This window comes from Protomyctophum bolini (genome assembly GCF_963924005.1).
Source record: "Protomyctophum bolini genome assembly, chromosome: 9".
NCBI lineage: Eukaryota > Metazoa > Chordata > Actinopteri > Myctophiformes > Myctophidae > Protomyctophum > Protomyctophum bolini.
In genome coordinates, this window is record NC_137870.1 from 22,905,924 (window position 1) to 22,922,101 (window position 16,178).

At 40.6% G+C, this 16,178-nt stretch overlaps 2 protein-coding genes across 2 annotated transcripts; one reads left to right on the plus strand and one right to left on the minus strand.

Moving 5' to 3' along the window:
* The first annotated feature begins 887 nt into the window (after positions 1-887).
* On the plus strand, positions 888-11,730 carry mfsd1 (major facilitator superfamily domain containing 1). Its single transcript, XM_080771764.1, has 16 exons — positions 888-1,144; positions 1,357-1,409; positions 1,521-1,633; positions 1,727-1,769; positions 1,879-1,946; positions 2,124-2,232; positions 2,326-2,428; positions 5,383-5,481; positions 5,812-5,923; positions 8,496-8,552; positions 8,731-8,887; positions 9,138-9,235; positions 10,609-10,721; positions 10,828-10,875; positions 11,126-11,192; positions 11,590-11,730. The coding sequence occupies exons 1-16, from the start codon at positions 958-960 to the stop codon at positions 11,591-11,593; spliced, it is 1,431 nt and encodes a 476-aa protein (XP_080627890.1). The 5' UTR covers positions 888-957; the 3' UTR covers positions 11,594-11,730.
* Positions 11,731-14,934: 3,204 nt separating this feature from the next.
* LOC308321211 (P2Y purinoceptor 3-like) lies at positions 14,935-15,930 on the minus strand (the record flags this gene model as incomplete). The annotated part of the gene is made up of 1 exon (XM_080772051.1): positions 14,935-15,930. One exon carries the CDS (start codon positions 15,928-15,930, stop codon positions 14,935-14,937), a length of 996 nt encoding a protein of 331 aa, XP_080628177.1.
* Positions 15,931-16,178: the final 248 nt, after the last annotated feature.

The following is a 16,178-nucleotide window of genomic DNA, read 5'->3' on the forward strand; positions in this document are numbered from 1 at the left end:
AATTTGTTTTCTGGTTCTCAAGGTGGGGTCTGGGGACCCACAGGGGTTCCAGGGGGTCCCCAGCTAAATGTGTTACTGTGGCTATTTAAAAATAGCACATATACAAGCTCACTGCTCACGGTGTTTGGCCATGTCTCGTGACTGCCGCTGAGTTTCAAGCACAACTCAATACAAAAACTGGACGACACCGCGCATTACACTTAGGGCCCACCATTTTCAATTCATCATAACATACAGATGTACAAATATACACTTCTATAAAGCCAAAAACAGGAAATCATCATAGAGGTAAAAAAGGGGGAAAAACATAGGCCTACACCCTACAGTGAGGGGAAATGGGGGTGGAGGATTCAGATTTTAAGGGGGCCTGCAGTTTCGAATTGCAGCCAAATTGAGGAGAAACTGTTCATTAGGTTGGGCCATTTCTGGCCACCACATCTGAGGGCAGTCCAGTAGTAGCCAGAGTAGTAGTAGGTTATCAATTTGATCTCTAATAGTTTTGATTTTGCCATTACAGATAATAGAATGCACTCATGTCAACTACTGCATGCCCCGTGCCCGTCACGTACAGAGAATGTGGGCCCCCTGTGAAACTCAGGATATATTTGACTAAATACACAAATGGTAACAACAAGCACTTTAGGCTACTCACTGTACTAAATGCAGGTGATACAAGTGTGATCGACGTTCACAGCAGAGCTCAGGAGCGGCCCATGACATGGGCATGGCATCATAGAGCTATACATACATGGCATGCATGCACATTGCACACTCACTGCACTTTCCAGTTTGCGCATTTAGTCTAGGCATTACCTTACAACTGAACTTCCGTAGACTGCTGACATCATGTGACATGATCACGTGGCGTGGTGGCTGGTCATATGATCGACCGCTGCGCCGCTCCATCACTTCGCTCTTTCCTTTATTTACGTTTGGTCCCGAATCGATTAAACGAACATGGCGGATATTGAGGATCGGCGGAGTTTGTTAGGAGATGACGAGGAGGAGGAGGATGATGATGGTGTGTCTTCCTCGGAACCGCGAAGTGCCAGGGGACCCGGTAGACCGATGTCAGCCATCTGCGACCCAAGTCACTTACTGCACCGAATCGTTGTCCTAAGTTTGATGTGCTTCCTGGGATTCGGTGAGAGCAGAGAAAGCCTAACTTTCGTAAACACTGCAGCCCAATTGAAGTATTGAACGAAATGCCTTATCGTTGACGTTTAGATAACACACACTTGAACTGTTTTTGTAGGTTAGACTGCTATCCCACATGAGATGAGACACAAACAATGACTGTTATCATTATGGTTATTGAATATTGAATATTGATACTGATAGTATAGTTCATTTCAGGAAGCTACTTCTGTTATGATAACCCTGCCTCACTACAGAAAGAGATCACCCAGGTAAATCAGCTGAGCATTTGTTTTTAACACATAGAGAGATCTATCATCTATATACACGTTAATAATAAATCGAACATCATATCATTTGTAATTCTTCCCTGATTGTACCAGGATATGAAGCTGAACACTTCTCAGTTCATGCAGCTGTATGCTTGGTATTCCTGGCCCAATGTCATTCTCTGTTTCCTGGGAGGATTCTTAATTGACAGGGTCTTAGGCATCAGGTAGGAGTGTTTTCCAGATAAATTGTGAAATGAAAGTGCCACTGTCATGTATTTCCTGCTAATGGATGTTCTCTGTCATTTTTTACTTTGTAGGCTGGGAACGATCATCTTTTCCATCTTTGTCTGTGTAGGACAGGTAGGTTTGCTTTGCAACTTAGGTCTGTGACTGGTCTGGTACTGAATGAGAATTGCAGTCAATATGTAGGCATTTTCTCCAATAGATATAATCCCCCATCTATGCACAGGTAATATTTGCAGCTGGAGCACTGTTGGATCGCTTCTGGTTAATGGAAGTTGGCCGGTTTGTATTTGGGTAAGAATAATTGTTCTATCTTTTTATTTTTTACAAAATAAAACCAAATAATATGATGTTTTAGTTTTGTACCATCACAGTATTAGCTTCTAAATGCCCAGGAAAACCTGGTCCTATCCTTCATACCTCACCCTGTGATCCAGCTTGAATGATCTTCCTAATGTCTTTTATGGGTAGAATTGGAGGAGAGTCCCTGGCTGTGGCCCAGAACACCTATGCAGTCAACTGGTTCAAAGGAAAGGAGCTCAACCTGGTGTTCGGCCTACAGCTTAGCATGGCTCGATTGGTGAGCACAGAATATACTATACAATGTTAAAGGAATTACATATCAGTGATTGAAAACATGGTGTCACTTCTCCCCTTTGCTCCGTTCGTGCAGGGCAGTACAGTAAACATGAACATTATGGGCTGGGTATACAACAAAGTTGCCGACATTGTCGGCGCCCCAGGATACACAACACTTGGTGCATCACTCATGATAGGTAAGGCGCACATTTCTGGCTGACAATGATATTAAATGGATCCAAAATTATAGATGGGCTATGAGCACACCATTACCATGTTCACAGCAACATACTTGGGGAATGTATCAGGGAGGCCCCTGTGGATTGCTTAAGCCTGAGTTATATTTAGTTGCACCAAAAATAGCCCATCTACAACCTCACAACGTGTCGACGCAACACATTATGAGCTATTTTCTGTGTGCGACCTGTGTTGCAAATGCATTCACACAGAAGCACAGTATTGCTATGACTGATATATCGGTCTAGCTGATATCGGCCATTATTTGATGTTGTGGACATTTCCAATCAAATCGATAACAATTTTGGCCATGACAGATCAGTAATCAGTGGGCCATAGACATCATGACAATGATGCGTGTGTTGCAGGAATGAGCAGAGACATTCGCTAGTCTTCTCTTCAACATTATGACTCCAGTTACATATAATATATTAATATCTCTGACATAGACAGAAACTAATCTTCTCAGATAACTGTAAAAAGAGAAGTGAGAAGTAAAACTGCTGTTGGTTGGCATTGATGAATCACTTGCATAGAAGAAATGTCTGTCCTTGTGCTTTTCTCCACTTCTCTGTGAGCACATTTCTTTCACTTTCATTTTAGACACTACCCGTTCACTGTCCCTATCGGCACTGTTCAAGGCTAATCTGGAATGTAGCAACACAATGCATTTAGGCATGCCGCAATGTCGCATGCACACATGGTAAAGACAATCTGCTGCATTTCAAATCTAACATCAGCAGGGGAAAGAGAGGTTATTTAAGTGACTATGAATGTGGCATGGTTGTTGTTGGTGCCAACTGACTTGTCTGAGGAATTCAGAAACTGCTGATCTACTGGGATTTTCCCCCAACAAGTGGGCGAAAAAGTTCAGAATAGAATGGCCAGACTGGTTTGAGCTGACAGAAAGGCAACCGAGGTATGCAGAATGGCATCTCTGAATGGTCGAACCTGGACCTCAAGGTTCGACCATTCAGATGGGCTACAGTAGGCCAGTCAATCAGCTAATAAGCTAAAAATCACACCCGTGTGAAGTGAGTGGTGCAACTCAGTTACTTACTACAGTAACTTTTATTTCTGTAGTAGAGGACCTAAGTGGAAATAAGTCTTTGGACTTTACTGTGTATTATGATTGCTTTTCTAAATAAATCAAATCAAATAAAAAGAAAGGGCAAACTAATATTGTTTATGCTGTTTGCTTTGATGGAATAATTGATTTAACACATACGCTGTAATATGATTTGGGTGTTCTAAATAAAGTGTTTGTGTTGATTATTGTGTGTAAACTTGAAACATATACTGTAAAAATGTCTATTTCCCTTGATCTTTATCTTTTTTAGTATAATAGTATTAGTTTACTATAATTAGATTAATACATGATAATCAACACTAACACTTTATTTAGAACACACCCAAATCATAGTAGTACGTATTAAATCAAAGCAAACGGCATGAACAATATTAGTTTGCCTCTTCAAGGCTGCATTCTGTCATGCTTGCCAAGCTGTCATTATATCGTACTTATATCGTATTATTTCCCGCCCCAGCCACCACCGCGCTCAGGGCAAGGGGACTTTCTCTCATGCCGAACCAACATGAGGCTCTCTCTGCCTTGTGTGTTCTTGGGGGATAGCAGGCACAGAGGTCTCTAATAATAATAATAATAAAACTTTATTTGTATAGCACCTTTCATGACATGAAATGCAGCTCAAAGTGCTTTACAGAGCAATGGAGAAAGAAAAGCAAGGCATAAAACATAAAAAAATAATAGCAGTGAGGACATGAATAACACAAAATTTTAAAGATCAATTAAAAGCAAGAGTAGAAGTGGTTCTTGAGCTGTGCTTTAAAAATCTACAGAGGCTGCCTCGAAGGTACAGTGGGAGTTTGTTCCACGAATCCACCCCGTCGGCCCGTAGAAGCAAAAAGCTGCATCACCGGATTTTTTTAGTTGCCATTTCTTTTGACAAAGCAAGCAAAAGTAAAAGAATTATAAAATCAATCCTAAAAACAACCGGAAGCCAATGCAGTGAAGCTAAAATTGGAGTAATATGTTCTCTCATCTTAGTTTTAGTTAAAACTCTGGCTGCCGCATTTTGGACAAGTTGTAATCTGTCAGTTGTTTTCTTAGGCAGTCAGTGCATTGCAGTAATCAAGCCGAGGATTATGGTTAGCCTCCTGCCAAGTGTCCTACGTCTCACCAGACTGTTTGTCTGTGTGGTGTGCATTTGTCCGTCCTTGCGCACCGCACAGAGGTAGGAGGACATCACATTAAGTGAAGACGGCTATATCAGTGATGTCACATTCTACTTAAAGCATAATTAAGAATTTGCCTTTTTATATAGGTTTTCAGTGTTACCCCAACGTTCAACCCCTGAATTTACCATGATCCACAATTTATATAATCACATTTTAACGTTATTTGGATGAGCCTAAGGATCATAAAAAACCTTGAACGATTACTATTGCAATTTATTTTGGGTCAAATCTTAGATTGACTGGCCTACAGCAGCAGAACACCACACAGGGTGCAACTCCTGTCAGCTCATCAAAATCGGACAATATAAGATTGGAAAGATGTTGCCTGGTCTGATCGTCTCGATTACTGCTGCGACATTCGGATGGTAGGGTCAGAATATGGCGGCTACAACATGAAGCAATGGATAACCATCCATGTGTACAAATGCCTACCGGTAAATGCATTGAGTTGCTGCTGTGTAACTGGCTGATTTGAAATTTACCTTAACGTGCTGCACAGGCGTACATAATAAAGTGACGGGTGAGAGTGTGTATTAATATATAAATATATATAAAAAAGCAGGCATGTGTTAAAACTCCTTGTTCATTTTTATTGCCAATAACATCCATTAACTCATCCATTCTATCACATTGTTTTTCTTTCTTCCCTCTATAGCTGGATTTACATGTTTATTCTCTCTGATCTGTGCTCTGGTCTTGGCCTTCCTTGATAGACGAGCGGAAAAGATCCTCCACAAGGAGCAAGGCAACGCAGGTCAATAATCCTTTATCGTTAACTCCTTGACCTACACTTGACGATAGATAATGAATAAAGTAGTCTACGTTGTCAGTGTTGACGCAGATAGTGTTTTTGTTTTCCTTTTTTATCTACCTTCATTGACATGCCTTCTAAAGGCTAATCTATACTTTGCTTTCACTTGAAAATACACCATTTCTGTGGAGCAACACCAGAGGGGATTACCGGTATGCAATTAGCTTTTAAAGTTGAATGGAAACCGAATCTTCTTTATTGTATGTTTAGAGAGATCTGATGAAAACAAACATTCTACTGTATTTGTGTTTGTTTGTTTAAATGCATGTTTAGGTGAGGTGATCAAACTGACAGATGTGAAAGACTTCCCCTTCCAGCTCTGGCTCATCTTCCTCGTCTGTGTTGGCTACTATGTAGCTGTCTTCCCCTTCATTGGACTAGGACAGTAAGTAATACCAGTTCTCACCCATACATCATGCAATATACTATAACACTTAGTTGACGATATGCAATTTATTTTATTTCCAAGAACAAAAATATAATATTTATATATAGAAATGTAATTACAGTAATCATTCAAACACATTGTTTGTGCTAGCATTGACAACTGACGCGGATTAGTCTCCCCGACACACGCCTTATTTTTCTGTACAGTTTGTGGTATGTACTGTACCCTTCTCATTATTGGCCGAATAGTCGAGTGCAGTACTTTCTACGCATGTAAGATTTGACAGTATGCACGCAGAGTAGGCATTTGGTAATGAGAATATCAAGAAAGCATCCATGATTCATCCATCTGAAAGCTGGAAGACAGCTGTAACTTCATTAAAATAAAAAATCGCACCTGCGTGAAGTGAGGGGTGCTCTTATCATCATACATCATCATGATGTAACATGTATTTGCTTTGACACATATGATGTAAATTCTCCATTCATTCTTTGTGTAGGACGACAGAAATAGAAATATATATATATATATATATACCTTCTCATCGGGAGCAATTAGGGGTTCAGTGTCTTGCTCAAGGACAGTTGCATTGGGGGGGCGGGGGGTAAGAAAGTACAGTAAAAGTCAGACTCGATGAATTACATCTATGGTAGTCTTGATCCAAGGCATAGTAATAATCACTCGCACATAAAATAAAGCATTTATATAAAGTCACATTTTCTGTGCTTTTATTTGGAACAGCAACTCTTCCTAATAGGAAGGAAGGCAGTGCTTTCTTAAACTTCTTTTTGGATTATTATTTGAATATTATGGCTGTTGTCACTTTAAAACACTTTTAAACACTTTAAACACTTTTTTAAAGTGAAATACACCTTTAGGGCACGGTCACGCCACACTTTTATTCTACCTGAGGGCAGATTCTGCCAATGCATTTAAATGGGAATGGAGTAGGGTTGGCAGCAAACTGCTCCTCCCATTGTCTGCATCGGCAAAATCCGCCCTCATAACCAGAATAAAAGTGCGGTGTGATCGTGCCCTTAAGTTTAAAATAATAGAGGATAAATTTGGGCCTTGGGTTTCACTTCAGAACATATTTTCTTTAATGGACGTGGCTAGCAAGTCAAGGGCTTGAGCCAGACTAGGCTCCGGCTGTAAAATATCTTGACTCCCCCTCATTCTGCCTTGTCTTGTCTTGTTTGGGGAATACGTCTTATATTTTTCTTTTTCCTTTTTATTATAATGTAATCCTCTCAACCATGGAATGAAAAATAAACCCTCCTCAAAAGAACATAATCGTTCAGCTACACAAAGCTCTCTTTTAAAACGACCATAAAGTAAGAGAGAGTTAAAGAGATTGCCTCACAGAGAGAGAATGGTTGGTATAGAAAGAATCCAATTGAGCCTTGAGAGGGTTTATCAAATCCCACATTTCCTTCCCTGAAAGGCACTCTCGAATCACTTGGCAACCAACATGATTTTTCCATTGATGGTCAGTGCTGAGTAAGCACTGCTTACTGAGCAAATACTGTAGATGATATGCAGAACAGAGCAGAACAGTATGCAATGGTGAGTTACCTGAATGCAGAGGCCAGCTTGATAACCACTCGCTGTGGTGTTTACCTCAGTATCATGGCCATGTTACACTCTGTGGTAGACAGTGTGTATATTAAACCCTATACCTGGGCTATATAGTAGGTCTACTTCTATTTACCTCTAAAACTAATCTCTTTGGCTGCGTTCAAATTCATTCCCTATGCCCATAGTGCACTACTTTGGGGTTCCGCCATTTTGTTATGTGTAGTGAGCATTTTTGCACCCTAATGTAGTGGACTGAAGTATCCCACAATGCACCGGGAATTGTAGGGACCATCCGATGGTCACTACAAAAACGCAGCGAAGCAAATTACCCCATTGCGCAAGCTCGCTCTTGAGCGCACATGCACGCGTTTGCGCACATGCGCTGCTTCTGCATGCATGCGCTCCAACTCGGAAGAGGCAGAAGTTGAACCGAAATAAATCAACACAAATGTACTTTTTAAACGTTTGTTTTCCCCTCTCTTCTTTCCTGGCTGTTTTACAAAAGTAGCCGATCTACAAGCTCACCATACGGACGTTACGTAGCTTATATATCTTTTGGCGTATTCATAGCGGGGTTTTTCATATTGTCAAGGTGGTGCACTGTTTTCATATAACATGGATATAATATTAATAGGCCTATGTTATTTTAAGAGAATAACCTTTTTATCATAATTATAGGCCTAAATGGCCTGCCAAACATTTTCATTAACCTATTTATTCATTAATTCCTTCCTTCATTCAAGTACATGAACCCGCAGACCTATAGCGCCCTCTACCGATATTGACGTCAAACTCGGTGCTCCCCATACAGGGAGTATTGTCCGTCATCACTATTAGAGTCCACTGAGTCTGGATCCCCGTATGGGGAGTAGGGAACAACCCTAGCAATTCGAAACACAGCCTTTGACAAAAATAGCATTTACGCATCATAGATCCCAGTATGGGACCGCTTAGGTTCATGTGGTTAAATCATCAATTTTTGTTCTTTCAGGGTGTTCTTCATTGAAAAGTTTGACTTCACCCCTACTGAAGCCAGAGCCATCAACAGGTAAGCTAGGTAGGGGTGGAAGAAGTACTCAGCCAATACCAAGAGAAGTATCAACAATACCTTTAAGTGAAAGGATTGTATCAAAACCTTAAGTAAAAGTACAACAATATTGGCATCAAAATATACTTGCAGTACCAAAGTAAAAGTCAACCTATCTCTGCTTCTTTCTAAATCCCAGCATCGTGTACATCATCTCGGCCCCTGCCTCTCCGGTGCTGGGCTTTATGGTGGATAGGTTGGGGAAGAATGTGATCTGGGTGATGTGTGCTGTGGTCACTACCCTTACTGCTCATATGATGTTGGCTTTCACCTTCTGGAACCCTTGGATAGCCATGGTAAGGCCTACATTTAGGAGAATAAATATTTGCATGTGATGGTATTCGAATTTAAATATGAATTGACCGAGGAGTCCCCCAGGGGTCTATACTAGGCATCCTATTTAATTCATCTTGTCACTGAAAATAGCTGATCTACAAGCTCACGTGTTGTGAGGCTAGACTTCATGTAATTAAATGTTCTTTTGTGTGTGTGTGTGTGTGTGTGTGTGTGTGTGTGTGTGTGTGTGTGTGTGTGTGTGTGTTTCAGTCCCTGCTCGGTGTGTCCTACTCCTTACTGGCTTGTGCTCTGTGGCCCATGGTAGCCTTTGTGGTGCCAGAACATCAGCTGGGGACTGCCTATGGATTGTATGTACCTACAGTATGATCTATGGATTGTATGTACCTACAGTATGATCTATGGATTGTATGTACCTACAGTATGATTTAGGGCTGCAATTATCACTTTTTCATACATCAAATTATAGAGAAGCAGGATATTTTTGATATTTGTATTTATTTGAAAGAATCAACCCTATGTTATACTTTGTCACACAACAGTTTCATACAAATAGTGAAAATAGCCGATCTAAAGCTTGTGAGCTTGTAGATCGGCTATTTTCACCACAAATTACAAAATAATTTAAACTTAACCCTAGTCCAAAATTTGGATCAGTTATTAATTGATTTTTATGATTTATTTTAATCAATTACAGTATAGATTAATGAATTAGTACGATTAACTATTGCACTCCAAGTGTAATCTCACTGGTATTGTGGCAATTGGTGTGTGCCGGTATTGATTGATTGATTTATTAACAGTTTGCAGAATTCCAGTACATTTCAAGTACAACTCAATACAAAAACACTATTAACCTTGGGTTGTAGACCAAAATGATTCATTATCCATCTAGGATCTGGCATGTTTAAAATGGCTGATAAATAATGTAACTTTTCTTGTGACCACCGCGCTCTGACTTTGTGGTGCGTTACCCGTTGAAAAATAAAGGTAATGGAATGACAGACGTTTCGGCAGTCCACTGATGATGGCTGGATAACCGAAACGTCTGTCATTCCATCATGCAAAAAAAAAAATGCAGTCTTGGTGTGTGCCAATTACCTTTATTTTTCCAATGTGATAAATAGATAATAGATAAATAAAGAAATTAAAATATTATATATAATCGTTCCGCATACAATACTGTGCTTCTCTAGCAGTTTTGTTCTGCTTTTCAAAGTGACTGTCGGCAGTCATGAGACTGGATGCAGTTTTAATATGGGATGCACTGCTTCTTCTAACGAAGTCAGCGGAAATGACAGAAATGGCATTGTGCACCACTGGTGACACTACTGATGACAGGGCCAAAAAATAGTTCCTTTTTAGTGGTCTGACATTCTCTGTGCAGTAAAAACCCTGTACTCAACTTAAAACACAGAATATTGATTTGGACATCCAAGATGGTGGCTAACACATCTAAGAAATGATCATTACAGACATATGTTACGTGAAGTGCTCTGATGGAGTTATGTTGAACCATCCTTTAATATTAATGCTATCCTGATTCCTGTGTGTTGTTTCCCTGTGATGTGAACTGCAATTTTAATTGTATTTACTATTTATATGATGTAATTCTATGGGTAACTACAGAGAATGACATTCCAAGTTTACATATTTACAAAAAAGGCCCAATCACCCATTCCTAAATCCCATCCTCATCCAGTGTAACCTAATATTTCCTCAGCATGCAGTCAATCCAGAACCTGGGACTTGCTCTCATTGCCATGGCAGCTGGAACCATTCTAGATGACAAAGGATACCTCTTTCTAGAAGTCTTCTTCTGTGCCTGTGTCTGCAGTGAGTAACTTGTGAGAGCTTCGTCTTTGAACCTTCTCTTAGACCCCTATGACTGACATAATCAATAACTCTTAACAATCTCTCCATCGCCTCTCTTTGCCCACAGTCGCACTAATAGCAGTGGTGATGCTGTACTTTGTGGATTATCTCCGAGGTAAGAGAGGAGAGTGCTGTAGCTGTCACATCATTATACCACTTAGTGTCAAGCGTAGCTTTTGATATTCTCTGAAGCATGTGACCTGCTCTCTCTCATTGGTCTTAATATTATATTTTCTCTTCAACATACTCTTCATTCCCTCCCTTTCTCCAGTTGTCTCCTTTCATGCTTTCCCTTTATATTATTATATTTATTTCTGTCTCCCCTCTCAACCCTCTCTTTTAATGTTTTTTTTCCTCTTGGTCAGGAGGAGATTTGAACCTGTCAGCTTCAGCCAGAGCCAAACTCAAGAAAGAAGCCACGTCAGACTCTGAGTGAGTAGTTATTCCATATTCCATTCTTCATCCCACTTATCACTCACCCACAGACATCTAGTGTCTCAGTGAGACCGTGAACAAACAGTGTTCTTAACAAATGAACTGCTTCTGATGGAGTATTCCGTCATATATAATCCAACCGTCAGCTGCTTCTGATATGCTCCGTCATATACTGTAAGCTTTTTTTAATGATATAAAACGGGGTTGCTGTAATCTTCTTTTGTTTTAGTTTTTGCTTGGCCTTGCCTTCTTCAGCGGACTTCTTGTGTTTTACGCATGTGCACTGCCGTTCACTTCTTGTATACAGGCCGACTGAAAAGGCTCTAAATCTACGGCGCTCTCCATGGTTTTGACTTTAGCTTGCTAGCATTGACACATAATTGCTATTTTCCAGATGATGACGATGAGCGGTAACACACACGTGGTCCTGGGCTTGAGAGCCAGCTGAGCCACGCATTGCATTGTCCACCCCAGACCTGTCAATCAACTGCCATGGGGAAGGACTGCACAACTGACTCTGCCCAGTACAGTCATCTGTGCCTCTTCCCAACAGAACTCTGACTGTCTGGCTGTGACAATTCTAAACGGTGTATTTTTTAATCCAAACTGACCTCCCTATCAACACACTGACAAGTCAAAGTTTAGACTCAGTTGCACTCACATACTGACTCTACCACCTTCTCATTGTGTGTGTGTGTGTGTGTGTGTGTGTGTGTGTGTGTGTGTGTGTGTGTGTGTGTGTGTGTGTGTGTGTGTGTGTGTGTGTGAGTGCGCGTGCATACTAAAAAGTATGAACCTCTACAGATTTCAACTGATATCCTGTGGTATAGATTTTTACCAACCTGGTAGGGCAAGTGCATAATGCATCCTAAATATTATATTATATTTTGGTAACTATCTTGGTTAGGGGTTAAATTTAATTATATTTGTTTTTTTATAAATGTAAGTTGTTTTAGCAGGCATTTCTCTTGCCTTATTTAAGAAATAATGGCTATGAGTTGCTGCATGTGACATTGGCTAGTAATCACTAATTACTATGTCCCTCTCTAGACTGCATGGAGCTCTCTTTTGCGTTTGCACATAGTGAGTTCATATTCAATTTTAATCATATGCATCATTGACCGTTTATGGTGGTGGATCTCCGAAAGAGCATGGCTCTTCGTCGTTCAAATCTTTATGGCTCAATTCCTTCATTTCTTGTATCTCGATCTCTCTCTCTCTCTCTGCTATCTTCGCTGTCCCTAAGGTTCATAAAAGTTTATTTTCTATAGCACCATCAAATTGGACATTAATAAAACAATAAAAAGAAAAAAATAGAAAAGGAGAGGGGCACACTTTTGATTGCACTTACCATGGCATGTAATGACATTCACTCTTCAACTTTTTAAAGCAGTAGTTTTAAAAATACAGCTACATCTTGACCTTTACAAGATTACCTGGCTTGTAATGTCTATAAAATAAGATCTTACGTAATGTTATAACGTATCTATCCATACGGACAATATGTTTTGTTAACCTAATTGCTGTAATTTACTAAATGTACTGAATCAAATCGATGTGGCCTGACCAGGCACAGGACAATTTAAACCATTTTATGGTTTAATTCAGTTTTACCTTGTTAGCAATTTGTATAAAGCTTTGTCTCTTTGTATTGCTATAGGGTTTAACGTTCACTACCTCTGCTCAGCAAAGTAGACCTGAGCAACACATTGGAGCAGTGGAATGAGGCCAGAAAGGATTATAGTATATAGCTTACTCCACAAGAGTTTGAGGATTTAAGTGATTCTAATAGTGGTACCATCTGATGCAGTACTACTTTCTTCGCCAATCACTATGGTATTGTGACTGCAGTGCAGTCTTTATGTAGACTAGATTGCGGGAGAGGCACATTGTGTTCAACCGCCTAGTGTTGCTGATCATTACATTGCTTTATTTACATGTTCTTACTAATTAAAAACGGAAGTGCCAGTACAAATAAAGAAGATTTTCATTTGAATGAATTGACCTTTTATTGTGTTATTCACAAAACAGTGACATCAAGTTTAATATACGTTTGTGAAAGGGAGATTACAGTATAACTGTTCTGCCAGTCTTGCTTCCAACAAGTTGCAACGACCTAGTCCTAGTGATTACTAATTTGCCTAGCCCTGAGTCTGCTCCAATTCTGCTAATTTATATTCACATACATGTGATGATGAAGATGGCAGCATCCTTACAGGGTTAAGAGGTGATTGAGTGAACTGTCTGACAGGGACCTTGACGGACTAAAGCCAATGTCTGCCTTTGGTCTCCGCAACCGTTGCCTCTCGACTCGGGAGAGCAGGTATGTGTTCAAAACGAGACGATACGGGTAAAATTGCTTTGTTTCATTGTATTGTATTTTCTTTTCTTTTATCCAAAAAATATTCAAAAAACCCCACTATCTCACTTATTGGGAGTCTCTTTTTTGCAGAGCCTAGTTTTCGATGGGCGCTGTTGGGACGCTTGTTTTACAGAGCCGGCTGCTACTAGTAGGGCGGGGTTATATAACCTCACAAAAACTATGCCTAAACCTAACCCTATAACCTCACAAAAACTGCCTAAACCTAACCTCACAATAACTACAGTATGCCTAAACCTAACCTCAAAAAATATGCCTAAACCTAACCTGTAAAACAAGAGCCCCCTCAGCGACCATCGACTCCCAGGCTCCGCCAAAAAGAGTCTCCCCTCACACATTGACTTTGAGTCACCATAACCAAGGACGTCTATCAGTTGCAGTTTGAAGTTACAGTGCATGGGTCTGTATGGGAAGGGGGCATGTCTGATAAAAATGAATATCAAATATTCCCCCCACAAAATAAATAACAATCACTGAAATATCCATTTAAGTTATCTGACCTATACTCCCTCCCCTCCCATCTCAGCTCCCAGACCATTGTAATGCCCATCTATCATCCTTGGCCTTTCGGAGTGTTTTAAAGTGATGTAGACCTCAGTATTTCCCTGCTCAGTACTAACCATGACCTTGCTCTCTGTTACTTTGGATGAACATATCCTATACTTGACTAAACCAGGGATGCTGCCAAAGTGCTTGAAACCTACAGTAACTTTATTCCGGGAGAAAATAATAATAAAACAAATTAGAATATCATTTTCTTTATTGTTTTTTCAAACTTGTGATGTTTATTATGACTTTAAATATTCTTTCCATAACATGAATTATTTGTAGACTATAGGCTTTTCTTTACCTTACACTTGAAGATTCTCTGCCTTTTATGGATTGTGGCTTACTTACATATTTGTATATAGGTTTCATCATGTCATAGATGCTGGTTTTAGATCTGACATTAACTGTATGAACAACAGAGGGCACTAATTCTCTGGTCTGTTATTGTCAGACTATAGGATATGTTTGGTAGGCTGTCAAATAGTCATAGTTTTATAAATGCATATGCAGTCCAGTTCATAACTTCACTGTCACGTAACGTTACACATTACAATAGCACACTTTCGGCTTAATTTCTAAATTGTGACCGGTTGAATCTCTTATAGCCTAATGCATTTTTATTTGTGAAATAATAAAACCATTTGCAAAGCAGGTGGAAAATATATTCTGTCTGTGATGTTGTCCCTGCATGTAAACGTATAGGTATATCCTAGCTCTGGTCCATAGCCTAATGCTGGTCCATAGTGCTTCTATGATTCTGCAGGGCAGAATCATAGAAGCACCATGGACCAGAGCTAGGTATATCCCGTGTTATATCCCCATGCAGGGCCCAGGCAGATGCGTGTTGTGCGCTTCCACCAAACGCACTGTTGGATGCACAGTTCTCCTCTTGCACAGCCAGGCACGGAGTTCTCTGCGGTACCGATCAGACCCCAAAAAGTAGAGAAGTGGATTTGCACAGCAATTGAGACTGACGAGGAGTTCCCAGGACTTTAGGGAAACCAGGGTCACATCGAGAGCGTGACAATTTCGGACCATGTACACCCGCACGAAGAGATATACAGTCAGATTAACGTGGTAGGGCAAAAAACACACCACAAATATCACAAACACAACCAGGAGAGTGCACAGGGACTTGTTGCGCACCCTTCCTGTCCTCAGATATGTCCCAGATACACAACAAAGTGCCTTTATCGTTGAACAAGAACAGGTTATAGTCACGAGAAAGGGAAGCAAAAAGCCCACTATAGTGAGAAACATCCCATATGGAAAGTACTTATTAAAATGTTCAGGATCAGTCATTTCGAAACACACGGTCATGTTGTTGATGAAACCTGTGTGCGCAAAGGCCAGTGTCGGCAACACCTCCAGGGTGACCAAAACCCAAATCAAGGATGATACCAGAACGGCGAGCTTTCTGTTTCTGAAACGCAACGCGGCGATGGGGAAACACACCATGAGGAAGCGGTACACACTGACGCAGGTGAGAAACATCATACTGCAGTGCAGGTTGACCAAAAAGAAAAAGCGGACGGTCTTGCAGATGAAGTCGCCGAAGGGCCACGAGCTCCCCATGGTATAGCTGGCGATGAGCGTGGGCAAGGACAGCACGTAAAGAAGATCTGCCACCGAGAGATTGGTCAAGTAGATCACGGTACCACTCGTGCAGCTGCGGGCTCGGCAGTGCACTGACCACAGCAGAGCCACGTTGAGAGTCAGGCCCACGAGAAACACTATGCTATAGGTCACTGGCAGGATAATGTATTCGAAGGAATCTCTCACCGGACAGATATGGAAGTCCTTCATTCCTTTTGGTTTCCAATAAGTCATCTGGATATATCCTTATAGCTCAGGGTGCCCATACTGTATGGGGCAGTTGTCGTGAATCATGTGATATGCATATATTCACAAATCACAATCGACCAATACCCAGTTGTTTGCTCAAATTTTGCCACCCACACCATCCACGCCAGGGCATTGTACATTACATATTCGACTAGTAGGTGAGCAAATACAAGCGTACCATGATTTACAGCGTTGTCAAGACTGCATAT

Coding starts and splice junctions, on each gene's coding strand:
- mfsd1 (XM_080771764.1), top strand. CDS start 958: ATGGCGGATATTGAGGATCGGCGGAGTTTGTTAGGAGATGACGAGGAG. Junction 2,233..2,325: donor AGCTTAGCATGGCTCGATTG/GTGAGCACAGAA, acceptor CCGTTCGTGCAG/GGCAGTACAGTAAACATGAA. Junction 8,888..9,137: donor GGAACCCTTGGATAGCCATG/GTAAGGCCTACA, acceptor TGTGTGTTTCAG/TCCCTGCTCGGTGTGTCCTA.